The sequence below is a fragment of the Scardinius erythrophthalmus genome (genome assembly GCF_964197995.2).
Source record: "Scardinius erythrophthalmus genome assembly, chromosome: 12".
In the NCBI taxonomy this organism is placed as follows: Eukaryota; Metazoa; Chordata; class Actinopteri; order Cypriniformes; family Leuciscidae; genus Scardinius; species Scardinius erythrophthalmus.
The window spans coordinates 35,813,002-35,827,246 of NC_138232.1; the positions used below are offsets into that span (position 1 = coordinate 35,813,002).

Sequence of the window (14,245 nt, forward strand, 5' to 3'; positions counted from 1 at the left end):
TGTACACAATAGAAACAGAAAACAATTTTAATGTTTTTCTCGTATTATTCATATTTACAATTATTTAATGAAATTCCCTTAGAGCATGTAAATAATCATGTAGGCTAACTTATGTGTAATGCAGATGACTATTGTTTTCTGTTTAAAATAAATGAAAAGGTTGCAAAATAAAGAATTTAGAACTAAATTAAATGAGTAAAACCTTCAATTAATAAAATACTCGTTTAAAAAATAAAATAAAAGTCACACATTATCATTAATGGAAAGCCTTAAAGGGACAGACCCAAAAAATAAAAATTATGTGATACACCCTCATGTCATTCCAAAACTGTATGACTATTTATTCAAAGGTACATATAAATATATATAAAAAAATTTTTTATAAATTTTTCAGTGTTTTTTTTGTTTGTTTTTTGTTTTGTCCATACAACGGAAATTAATGGCTTCTAATGATGTTTGGTTCCCATCGTTTCTGAGTTACGCAGAAAAAAAGAAATGCATACAGGTTTGGAACAACTTGAGGGTGTGCGTAAATGATGACATTTTCTTTTTTGGTGAACTATCCTTTTAAATGGCGTGCATAGTATTAAAATTGTTTGATTAATGATTTTCACGTCTTCAAATTTCAGATGAAAATGCCAGTGCACATGCCAAATTAAACACATGCCAAATTAAAGGGATAGTTCACCCAAAAATAAAAATTCTTTCATAATTTTCTCAAATTCATACAGGTTTGGAACAACTTGAGGGTGAGATTTTTGGGTGAACTATCCCTTTAATTGGTGTTAGTTCTGTTCTTCTTATTTCTCCTCGTCACTCCAGACCTTGAAATCCTCAAAATCAAGTAGTTTAAAGTGGATTAAGAGTGCTCAAAAATACTTAATAACAGCTTAAAACACTTGTTTTCTGTAGCTTTTAACCACTGACTGACTGTTTTACAGTATGCCTTATTGAGGTGCATGTTATTTTACAAATGATGTAAAGCACATTGGTCAATGTGTTGTTTTAATTGTGCTATACAAATAAAGTGACATTGACATTAATAAAGGTTTAGGTTTTATTAATGTTTTCACAAGGGCAAACAAAATGTCAACAAAGTATTGACAACTGAAAAAAATGTGAACAGATTTTTTTTTTTTATAAAGTCTAACATTTTTACAAACAAAACACATTAAATTCACCATAAAAGGTGAAAAAGAAAGTTTATTTGTATATCCACACCCATCTGCACTCCTATAATATGATCCCTTAGCTCTTATTAAGACTGGTCTGTTGGCCTGATCCATGCGGTCGGTACCCACTGCGGTTCATCCTGAGCTCTTCTCACTGCAGTCAGCAGCTGAACACATGCAGCCTGCAGGCCGTCGTTCACGATCACATGATCGAAGAACTGACAGTAATGCTGCTCCATCTTGCGTCCTGCATCCTCTATCTCCTGAAAATCTTCATCCTGTCTCGAGAGAGAGAAAATATAGAGAACATTGGAGATGTGGTACTTTAAAGACATCTGAAAAGTGAAAACAATGATAAACCGAGACAGATAAAGATGCAAGCTCACCTTAAAGGGTCGGGTGATGTAGTAATTTGTGATGATATGCGAGTTCATTCGTGTGCGTTTCATCTGCTCAACAGTAGGAGGCTTTATAAAGATGACATACGCCCTCAGCTCTGGGGTCCTCACTGACTCTAATGCCTGAAGGTCAAGAACAATCGTCAGAATATGTCAAGCGTAATTCAATATACAACAAATGGTTTTGCCTAATTCAATTGCAATTCAACTCAAGATTAATTCTATAGCGTCTTCCCAGTACATGTTGTTTCAAAGCAGCATTACAGTTAGGAAGTATTCTGTTATCAGCCAGAGATGAGTGTGTCAGTGTAATGTCCATATGGCAGTAATATACAAGCTATATAACTAGCCTATTAGTAAACAACATGTATTCAGTTTGGCAGAAACATTGAATGTGTTAGGAAGTGATTATAACTTAAGCATAATATATGAAAGCATTGTTTGTCGATCCAAAGTTGGCATAAGATATGGGAATTAATTCTTTTTTTAACCTGTTTTATCATCTACTAGTTGAAAATCATAAATCTGATTGTTTAGAAAGGTTATATCACACTTCTCTTTCAAGGCTATTCTCATTAAATAAACTAAAACTAAAACTATTAAAACAATTTTTGTTAAATAAAATATAAATATTCGATGAAAAACTTCCTGCCTGGGCAACTAAGTAAAATAAGTTAAGTTGAAACACTAAAATTACTAAATAGAAATAAATTAAAACGGAACTAATTGAACTAAAACTATAAATTAATAAAAATGACAAGTTATAACAAAATTACTAAAAATGTAACATTAAAATGAAAATATAAAAATAACAGGTATACTATAAAAATAGTATTTCAAAAACAATAAAATAGTTCTCTTCAGCAAGCGGCAAGATTTGATATTTGAGCACGAGTTACACATCTATGTTTAATAATTAGGATTAAAGTCACCATAAAACCAAAATTGACAATTCTTGTTTGTTTATTTTTTTAATAGAATTTTGCAGTATTTATTATAAATGATTTATCCGTGCATATGCATTTTTTTTTATTCATGTGCGCTCATTATCTTTAATCAAAAAAACTTCCCCTCTCTCTTGCAGCAACATCTCTTCTCTGATGACATGTTACTGACGTGAGGGCGGGACAACCTGTCAATATCATGAGATCCACCAATAGCAAACCACAACCATCCAATCAATACCCGATGGATAAAATCAAGTCCTGGCCTACATTTTGTCTTGTTCAAGAAGCCGATTCACTCGGATATACATGACAATAGGGAAGAAAAAACGATTGCAGCTTCTGTTTCATGCCGACTTTAAGAGGCTGTTCACATTCCTAACATTAAATATTAGCAAACACCACTAATAACAACAGATGAGATGAGAAAAACTCACATATGGCTCAATGTCAATCACACAGATCTTCTCACTTGCCAAAACATCTTTAATCGCATCCACACTAGTGCCATAGAGATGACCTCTCAACTCCCCAAACTCAATGAACCTGAGGAACAAAGAGGAAAAAAGTGTCACTGACCTATTTAAGATTAAGAAAAACATTTTGTAAGATATTAAACTACTGACTGTGTTAAACATACACTAGTATATTTAGACCACCTGTGATTGCAGACCATGGTGTCAAACTGCTTTCGGCTGATAAAGTGATATTCTCTGCCAGATTCCTCATGGCATTTGGGTGGCCTTGTGGTATCTGAGTGGAAATAAAAGTTAGACATCTTCAAAATCAGTACAGTTATATCACACAAAGTCATATTTGTAGTATGAAACTCACGAGGAATGGCTCCTTGGTAGACCTTTGGATTGATCTCAATTAGCCTCCTGCGCAATTCATTCACGCCGACACCGGACGGACCTGACGGCATGTCATATTCATACATGATCATGTGCAAACAGGAATGGAGCTACACAAAGTTGTACAAGATCAACACTACCGGTGAAAAGTTTGGGTCAGTAAGAACTTTTAATATTTTTGAGAGAAGTCTCTAATGCTCACCAAGTCTGCATTTATTTCAATGCAAAAGGTAATATTGTTTAATTTAAAATAACTGTTTTGTATTTAAATATTAATCTTACGTACCATAAACATTTGAATGGCAGTGTATCATGTTTTCCACAAAATATTGTAATCAGCAAAAACTATTCTCAACATTATAATAATAAGAAATGTTTCTTGAGCACCAAATCAGCATTTTAGAATGATTTCTGAAGGGTCACGTGACACTGAATACTGGAGTAATGAAGCTGAAAATTCAGCTTTCCATCACAGGAATGTAAAATTTCACAATATTACTGTTATTACTCTATTTTGATTAAATAAATGCAGCCTTGGTGAGCATAAGACTTCTTTCAAAAACATAAAAAAATCTGTTAAAATTTTGACCTGTAGAATGTATGTGTATTTTGCTGCTGATTTTAGCCCACTCACCCATCAGTGCTATGAGGCGGTGTGTGTGCTCTGGATGGTGCTGGTACCGCACCACCTCCTCATAAGGGTTGACCAGGGAACTGTAACAGCTTGTGGGGCAGCGCATGGTGCAGAACTGGGACGTTCCAAAAGCCTGACTTCTCCGCCGACGACAAAGACGCAGACTTCGTCGAAAACCAGCTGACATACACATCATAAGATATACAAAGAATAAAAGCACATTAAAAATGCAAACAGTTATATGATGCTACAGAATCAGGAACAGATACTTAATGGGATAGTTCACCAAAAAATTCATATTCTAGCATTAATTACATGTTGTTCCAAACCCGTAAGATATACGGAACACAAATGAAGATCTTTTTAATGAAATCTAAGTTTTCTGTCCCTCCATTGACAAATAAGCAACTACCACTTTGACACTTCAGAAAGTTCATAAAGAGATCGAAAAACTAATCCATTTGAATTGAGCGGTTTTGTTCAAATTTTCTGAAGAGACACGATCACTTTATATGATGAACAGATTTAATTTAGGTTTTTATTCACATGTAAACATTGATCAGCGATCATATGTTACATAAACAGAAGCTCAACCATACTTATTTGATGCGCGAGAACAAACCTCATTGGTTCTTGCAGAACCTCAAAGTGCTGCGTAACGCGAGAACAATCTACATTGGTTCTTGCAGAACCTCAAACGTGCTGCGTAACGGGAGAACAAACCTCATTGGTTCTTGCAGAACCTCAAATGGAAGTGTCAAAGTGGTAGTTGCTGATTTTATTTGTCTATGGAGGAACAGAAAGCTCTTAGATTTCATCAAAAAGATCATCATCTGTGTTCCGAAGATCTTATGGCTTTGGAACGACATGAGGGTGAGTAATAAATGACAGAATTTTCATTTTTGGGTGAACTATCCCTTTAATACCTGTATGTGGTATGTGTTGTATTTTGTTATTAATATAATATACTCAATGCGCCATGTTATCTAATTGTGATTTTACAACTAAAATAACACCGAAAAAATTAGTTTTGTCATCCCCAGCCACCTGACTGGTCAATATAAAAAAAAACTTGTTGCCATCATCAGGTCAGTGTTTGTGATGCTGTAAACCATCTAATCTGCTGTGGTAAACATAAACCAGTAAATCTTGTAATATCTGAGAGACACTCACTCAGATAAATCCCCTCAACGTTCGTGGTGAATTCGCTCTCCTCTGAAACACATCACAAGACACAGTTTATATTTGAACAAATACAGAATAATTATCAGTGACTTAATAAAAGAAAAGAAAAAAGGAGTAAATCAGCACAAGCAATGGCGATTAATATTAAACTTTAGGATTTCTATAGTAATGTGTTATATACACACTCACCATCCTTTAGCTCTTCTGATGAATCATCATGAAGGAAACAGCGACATAAGATATCAAAGGCAATATTTTAAAGTATTTAAAGATGCACTCAATGTTGTGGCACACTTCATCTTTAACACCATAATATCATCATTTGTACACAAATCTAGTTATTGCTATAGTCACAGAAATGGTTTTGTTTGGGGGTCAGTACCGTTAAACATTGACCCTAAACCTGAATTCAGAAAATGTTTCTCCTGATATGTTCAGGACTTACCTACCAGATTCAAACGCCTCTTCATCTGTGCACAGGGAAGAAAAACACACAGGTGTAGGTTTAACAAGCATTATATAAGATACGGTTTTAATACTCATTTAAATCAGAAAAGAAAACTTACCTGTTTCTACACATCTCTCATCTATGGCAATCATGTCATCCTCTTGGGGGAAGGAAAAAGAGGAAAAAACAATGATTTTTCTGCGAACAGCGATGAGTCTATGGTCTGTTTCACATGCAGATTGAATTTTTTTTTTGGGGGGGGGGCATGAAATTTCACCATATTTTCTGCACTGACACTTCTTCTAAACCTTAAATTGTATGTCCACTCTATTTGGGTGGGAAGTATGAATACTGTAACCTGTTAAAGGGACAGTTCACCCAAAAATAAAAATTCTGTCATAAATGAATCGCTCTCATGTCGTTGCAAACCCATAAGATTTCCGTTCATCTTCAGAACACAGATCTTTTTGATGAAATCTGAGAGATTTCTGTCCCTCCACTGACAGCAACGCAACTACCACTTTTGACGCTTCAAAAAGTTCATAAAGATATCGTAAAAATAAGTGGTTTAGTCTGAATTTTCTAAAGAGACTCGATCGCTTTATTTGATGAACAGATTTAATTTAGTCTTATTCACATCTTCAAAAATCTTCATTTGTGTTCCTAAGATGAACAAAACAAAAGTCTAAGGAGGTTGAGTAATTACTGACAGAATTTTAATTTTGGGGTGAACTATCCCTTTAATATGACTTCTCAAAGTCAAATTCAAGAACAGACCTGTGTATTTCTAGACAAAATGCTCACCTTCATCCACAGTACTCACTGCAGGTTAGCATGGAAACAAAAGATAACCAATACATATCAGCTGAATTAAACACATCCTGAATAAATGCACATATAAAACAATAACAGCATTTATACAGTTTACTCACAGGTTTTGCCGCAAGTGTGAGGATGATAAGGCTGAGACCACCAGAACTCTTTCTGCTTCCTACAAACACACACACAAAATCGTATTTGGCTTTTAAAATTGGGGACAGCAGTGATTATCAGCGTAATCTCAAATCACATTCAATTCAGCTGCCAAATCTCATCAAATCATAGGCTATGCAGATGTGTAATTATTCAGTCACCGACCTTTAACCCCTGACTACTTAGAACTGACCTTTTCAGCAAGCTCGTGGAAGGAATGAGGCCAGCGCAGGCAGAGACGCTGGGTAGTTTTACAGCCTGCCACCAAAGGGTGTCCGACTGATCCACAATCTCTAGGATATCTCCCTTCCGGAACGCCATGCCGGCATCTGCGCAGGGAATGGAAGGGTCCACGTGGGGATTGTAGTCCACCATGGCTCGCACATACAGCTTGTGAAAAGAGAGCAAAAGTCATAATATTCAGTTACAGACATAGATCTATACAATACACCTTGACACTTAGCATGTAAATAATCATGTATAATTATTTATTCCAAGTTGTTATAAAATGTTTGATCTAATAACTAGTCAAGTAAAGGCAGTAAGCTGATTTCACTTCCAGAACATTCGTCATACAGAAAATGAAAGCTCAAGACTAGTGCATTGCATTTTGGGATACATACATTTTGGAAAAATGAAGTAGTGTGGTATTATCAGTTACACTCTATGTGTCGCTGTTTTGCTTTTGTTTAAAAAAAACAACAACAGTAATGGGTTGCTGCTGCTTGATTTCTGCCTTTTTATTTTTTTTAAATACACATATATTAGTGACAACAAGGACAGCCCTGTTTGGTCTCGCACCTCCTCCTGCTTTTTTGGAAACTTCTGGCTATCCAACTATACTACTTAATCCAAAGAACTGGTCTGAATGCTTGATTCCTGCCTTATCATCGGGTATTCCATGCTATTTCTGTTATAGACTAATCAAGTGTTGACATTTGATAGCTCACCATGGTTTGGTTGTTGACTGGCCTGTCAGTGATGGGAACCACCTTAAACATCATGGTTCCATGGGAGTGAGCCTGTGGTAGGAAATGAAGAAACAACTTCATGAATTTTGATTTATCATAGGTTTATTTTATTTTATTTTCCTTTAAATGAAATGAGAATAGCTTTGTTGTTTGGTACAGTAAAACCACTGGTTTGACTTTGAGATAAAGAGAGTTATTTATTTCATTTTAACAACCAATGCAAAGTGTTATTCAAAACACTTTGCATTGGTTATGGATATATTATATATATATATATATATATATATATATATATATATATATATATATATATATATATATATATATATATATATATATATATATATATATATATATATATATATATTGGTTATCTGTTGTAATTTTGGATATATATTATGGATGTGTCTTGCTGGTCCAAAGTGGTTTGGGGCTGGTCTAGCTAGTACACTCGAATAGCTATAATGTTCAATGAAAGAATTGGTAAAGCTAGTCAAGATGGTCTTGCTGGTAAAGCTAGTGTAATGGATACCAGCTGGCAAGAGCAGTGCTGGTAAACCTCACTCTCCTGGCCTTAAGAGGCACACTAGCAACTGACTCTTGTTAGCCTGCTTGCCTCCCATGCCATCAGTTGCCGGTTCGAGCCCTTCTTAAATTGGGACGAGCAGAACCAGTCATATTGGTGGCGTGACCCGGAGGGAAGTGAGGTTTAAGTGAGTGTCAAGTGTCACAAAGGTCAGCTGCTACGAGCTATTACAGAACCTGTTATCTAAACAGTAAGAGGACACACAACATATAATATACACTCATATGAGTGAGTGTGTGTACTAACCAGAATTTGTATGATCTGTTCTGGTTCCAGTCCAAACACAGGATTACCGTTTACTTCCACCAGCCTATCACCAGCATGCAAAAGACCTTCAACAGGAAGCACATAGACAAGAATGGATACTCCATGAGACATGTAATATAGACATTTTTTGTTGAGAGTTTGTGATAGTTGAGTATGGCATATCAGAGACCCAAATAGAGAACAGAGGTTCAGAAAAAACAGTACAGTCAGGGATTTCTCACCACTGCGGTCAGCCAGTCCTCCAAATATAACCCGAGCAATGTATATTTCTCCTGTCACATCATCTCTCCTGATTGTTGCTCCCTAAAAAAGCAGATATCAATGCAAATATCTGCAAGGCTTAATTCGATATGCATCAAGCACAAAACATGCATTCATCAAACTGCTACATCTGATGGAAGTGGCATGCTAGGAACATTGTTCAATGACAAACTGAACTGCAATGTTACATGAAGAGAAAGAGAAAAAAGTCAAAGAAGAAGAGAAAAAAGAGAAACTATGATCTGATAAGGGATAGATTCATGGAGATGATGAAGATGTTAAACCAATGAGAATGACCAATGAGAAAACAATACATCACTTCCAAAAAGGTAGGACAAGCACTGATGTGACAATGGTAACATCAAGGGCAGGTGGTGAGTGGTGACATATAAAAACACACATATTAAATATTTGAAAGACCTGCATCCTTGAGACAGCAAGAATCTGAAAGGATGTTCATAACGTGGAAAAGTGGAAGTAGCCTCATTCTTTTTTCTTCTTCTTCTGGTTAAAGAAACATCCAAATGTGCTGCTGTTCACTTTGTGGTTTTGAGCAGGGCTGGATGTCAAGGACCCATTGGTCATCCAGTCCTGTACATCAACCTGTCTCCTTTGAGAAGATAGTGATGGCTTTGTTTTGGGATTAAATGACCTCCCCTTTGATAGCACTGGCTGCTCCAGCAGAGTGATGGCAGATGAGGAAGAAGAAGAGGAGGAGGAGCAGGAAGGACAATGAGAAAAGCGAGAGGAAGAACCAATAGCTGGACTAGTGGGAACACTGAACGATCTGCTACCAATCCGATTAACCCTTGTACTTGTCTCAACAGTCTCAGCGCAATGTGGATACACTGAATTTGTGTTGCTTGAGGATACTAGCTCCTGGAGCTTCTCCACTACATGTGTTAGCATTGTCAAAGCCTGAGAATTCTCCTGCACACTCTCAGATATGCGTTCAGTAGCAACGGCCATCCTCTCACCAAGCAGGTGGACGTTTTCAGAACTGCGCTCCATGCAGCTGGTGGCCTGCTGCAACGTACTCCGCAATTCATCCAGACCTTCCTCCTTTGCCAGCCTTGTATGGGAGCATGTCATGGTCTCTCTTACCCGATGACAGTGCATTGGGCTTGGGGGAGCAGTTCGGGTATGAGGGGTTGTTCTAGAAGGTTCCGAAGGAGGATGATAGTAGCAAAATGATGAGGAAATCCATGGGGAAGGTTGAGAGAATGTATGTGGCACAGAATTAGCAACATCACACTCCTCCCCAGTGTCTAAATCCTCAATCAAATTGTCTTCAGAGAAAGAATGAGAAATGAATGGTGAAATGGATGAAGACAAGAAAACAAAGAACACTAATTAGATGATGCTTTCAAGAGAGGCAAACATGTCGCAAATCTTGATGAATGTAATAATGGGAATCTCCAAATCCACAGTTTTGGTCCTTACCAATCACAACTGTGCTACAGACACAAGGGGTGGAGCAACTGAGGCTCTGTTTCCATAATGCATTGCTCTGTCTGCAACTGCCAAAAGTGTTGTAGAGGTGTGCAGCAGTGGGAGCAACAACACTTGGGGACACAGTCTTGGTGGATATGGAACCACCCACCCGGGGACCTTCCAACTTGGCCTCTAAGCCTCCATCCAGCCGTCCCGCAGCTGAGAAGAGTCCACGGTGGGTTGCTTGCCTTAACGTTTCCCAGTGGTTTTGAAACCTTCTTCCAGTTCTGGTCTATCCATGACAACACACAGCTCATAGTTACCAAACAGAACTCTTTAAAAGATCAGCTATTAGTGAGATTTAAAAAAAATAAAGCATCAAACAAACTAATATATAATAAACACAAGAAGAAAGAAGTTTTTAAACCACTAGCAGTCTTTACCGTTGTACCTTTTTGCCATGCTTATCTGAAAGAAAGTCTCCAGCAATGTATATTAAAAGAGCCTAAATAAATCACAGGACAGGTCAGTAAAAGCAAGTCTTAGATTTGCCTGCCACTCCTTTTTCTGGTCATGCTCACCAGAGGCTGATTGTTTTTGACTAAGCAAACAATTCTCAAGGCTTCTTCATCTTCAGGTAGGTCTTTAGGCAGTGCTGGCAGATCTGGCTCATAGTCCCTCAGACTTACTGTGTCATGAGCCGAGAGGAGAGCCTGAAAAATATATGCGGTTTTTATTATTTTTACGGTTGACAAAACATTCCACACAACTAACTGAATACTGAAAGTGAATATCTTTAAAAACATAAAAGAAACATAACAACAATGTCTCCCAACATCTATCTGTCCATAAAGTCTGGCCTGAGAATTAAAAAAGTTTCTGATGTGCCAAAAAACGAATTACTTTGCCCCTCTAAACCACTTACTGTTTTAAAAACATAATTGTAACTTTAGAAAGAATGCTCACCTGAAGGTGGGGTTGACTGAGGAGGGCATACAGTTCTCGAGCTTCATTTGAGGGGTTTGGGACTGCAAGCAGGTCAGATAGAACCTAGAGTTCCAAAACAAGAGTCATGACTTATTAGGAAATGTATTAGCAAAAAAGTTGGAGTCAAGACCAGACTCCCTAAAAACAGACCCTCTTAGACAGAGATGGCAACACCAGCCCTCAAGATTCATCGTCCTGCAGAGTTTAGCTCCAATCCAAATCAAACACACCTGCCTCTAATTTTCAAGTAATTCTAATTTCTTTGGTTATATTAGATTGACAGTGGACCTTGCGGGCCAGAGTTGCCACCCCAGCTCTAAGACTTGTGTATTCACACCAGGAAAGTCCGATAGTTCACTTGCTTTGGTCCGGACCAAATAGAATGTTGATTTTTTTTTTGTTTGGTACGGTTCGCTTTCACACTGTTCTTTTTGCAAGTGAACCAAAATGTGTAAACAAAACCACACGTGTGCTAAGGTCGTCCATTCATTGGACAGGAATTCTCAAGCAGTGAAAAGCAGGAAGTGCACAAACAGGCTCAGCATGGAGATATTTCGTAATGTAATATTTGTTATTTTACTGATTTGATGTTATTCTCTACAAACGCAATATGAAGAAACTATATGGTATAGATAAAAGCCCGCCCGCACTGACTTGGGTCTTTACATGCGCTTCGTGAGGAACGGCACACACACGCAAGGTCTCTCGCTCCCTCTCTCTGCCGTGCGCGCGCTCTTGCTCGCTCGCTTTAGACACCATTATGCCAAAATGTCCGTTTTGTTAAGTATCCTCATAAGAGCAGTCAAATAAAAAAGACGCAGTTTTCTGCAGTTGGGTCGGTTCATGTTCACACCATAAACGAACCGTACCAGAGTTCGTTTGGAACCGTACCGAGACCACCTCTTCAGCTGGGTCTCGGTTCGATTGTTTGGTCCGCACCCGAGTTCGATTGCTGTATTCACACCTGCCCAAAAGGTCCGCACCAAGGGGGGAAACGAACTAGAGTTCGATTCAATCGAACCAAACGAGGCAGGTGTGAATACACCCCTAGATCCAGACCCCCAAAGGCCCAGACCAGCACTAGACATCACAAGCCCCAGATTCAGCCCACAACCTAACCCCAAAGTCACAAACTGGTGACAAGAGGTCTTAAGACCAAGACCACAAGATCAAGACTCCAGACTGGTACAATCTGCAAGTCCCCAGTCACAGGAAGAGATCAAGCCATCAAGGAAGTATAAACAGAAAGTACATGGTAAGAGCAGACCAAACTATGGTGAAAATTAAGGACAGTGAGAGTAGAGCTGACCTGTAGTGAGAGTCCAGATGAATAGGAGAGATACGGCCTAGCTGGACCCTTTATGTGCCTCTGTAGACATTCATACACCTTCAGAGAAAAAATAAATAAATAATGATGAACCCTGGCATATAACTCACTGTTAAAGTTTATGTAGGATGGACTCTACCTTTAGTAGAGACTGCAACCAGGGGGCATTGAGGAGACTGTGTAATAGTTCAGCTCCATTTATATCTTTATTGATAGAACCCCTCACCTCAGCAATCACAAGTGCTAAGATCTGTGTCAGGCCTGTAACATACAAAGCAAACACCTCTAACTTTAAGCTTGATGGGTAAATGCCAGTTATATGCCAGTGATGCTGGATGGCTTCTTTAGCAGCTATAGTAACGTTAATATTAGCATCTTGCTAAAATTTCAGTTGGCAGCTTCCAAATTTAAGTAGTTGCCTGTATTGCAGTTTCTTACCTTTGTCTCCCATCTCCAGTGGAGCCGACCCTTGATCAGTCTCCACGTTTGGTCTCATTGTTAATCCAGGAGGGTTTTGAGGTTCAGGGAATAACCAAACAATACACTGATCCTCCTCATATACAGCTGCAAGAAAACCCACATGAAACTAAAGTACAACTGCTGATCAGTTATTGCCTGTTATTTCCAAGTGAATTGTAAATTCAGTAGAAATGTCATGTTTTACAAAAGCATGGTAAGCACCGTAACCTTAAGTAGACCATAGAACCATTGGCGCACCGATGGTCCCTATGATCCACTTAAGCTAACAATGCTTTTGGGGAATGCAGTATAGAGCTTTTTTTTGTTGTAAATACAATTCCTGTTTCCTGGCTTACCTCACGCATACTTCATAATGAGTTAGATATGTACTTAAAACCTTTACAGAGAAAAAATGGTGGTTGTTTCAGGTGGTGTTGCTTAGCGATCAGGGCTGGTATCCAAAAGTTTGTAGGTTCAAACTCAACAAGGATCATCATTGTGCTCTTGTGCAAGGCAGTTAACCATAGTTTGGTCCATTTGGACTGTCCTTGTCATCAGTGTCCTATACTTTGGATAAAAGTGTCAACGGTCTGACACATTTGTGTTGGGGCTGATAACCCAGAGGTCTTAGATTTCAAAATGGAAATCCAGAAATCCGAGAATGGGGGGGGTCCATGAATACCCTTGTCACGGTTTTGACCTTGAGCAAAGCACTTAAGTACAGGTTACTCCAAAGGACCTTGCCTGGTTATAAGTACAACCTTAGTGGTTTTGGATTAAAACACATTTGCTGCATGAACAATAACCAAAAGATCACATGAAAGAGTGCAATATAAATATCTCAACAGAATTGGTTATGAACACTGTAGGTAAAGACACTGAATATTAGTTTGCAGATCTTTAGATCTTTAGCACATAATTTTCAGACTTTATAACTTAAAAGGGTTTGACATACTTTCAAACATTCTTCTTTTTGAGAGTTACTGTCCTTTTAAAAGTGGTTTTAACTCAGTGTTTCTGTATTTGAGTCAATTTGCATCGCCAAATCTGATTCTTGACTGAAGGATATGTATAGAATGTACACATAACATTGCTGAATTCCAACTGGAGCATCCCAGGAATAAACACAAGGAAGGATTTAACAATTACAGTGAATAAAAAGCCTACTACATTTGTCCCACAGGGAGCTTCCTCATTGATAAGCCTGGAAGGCAAGAACCACAAACTCACATCCAGGCAGAGAGACTTAGTAGCAAATCCTGTTCACTTACCTCCCTCTTCCCTCACGTTCAGTTTGTCTTCTCAGTTTAGATCCCAGTTTAGAATTTAACACACTGAAGAACTTC

General features: G+C 38.0%; 1 protein-coding gene across 1 annotated transcript; it reads right to left on the reverse strand.

The window, feature by feature from the left end:
- Positions 1 to 1,041: 1,041 nt before the first annotated feature.
- Positions 1,042 to 12,936, reverse strand: mpp4b (MAGUK p55 scaffold protein 4b; the record flags this gene model as incomplete). The annotated part of the gene is made up of 21 exons (XM_081380377.1): positions 1,042 to 1,450; positions 1,559 to 1,693; positions 2,952 to 3,060; positions 3,174 to 3,267; positions 3,349 to 3,429; positions 4,003 to 4,182; positions 5,176 to 5,217; positions 5,377 to 5,391; positions 5,637 to 5,657; positions 5,754 to 5,795; positions 6,440 to 6,457; positions 6,568 to 6,626; positions 6,801 to 6,997; positions 7,558 to 7,629; positions 8,411 to 8,496; positions 8,653 to 8,734; positions 10,708 to 10,839; positions 11,093 to 11,176; positions 12,423 to 12,500; positions 12,580 to 12,701; positions 12,879 to 12,936. 21 exons carry the CDS (start codon positions 12,934 to 12,936, stop codon positions 1,259 to 1,261), a joined length of 1,899 nt encoding a protein of 632 aa, XP_081236503.1. The 3' UTR covers positions 1,042 to 1,258.
- Between the last annotated feature and the right edge of the window lie 1,309 nt (positions 12,937 to 14,245).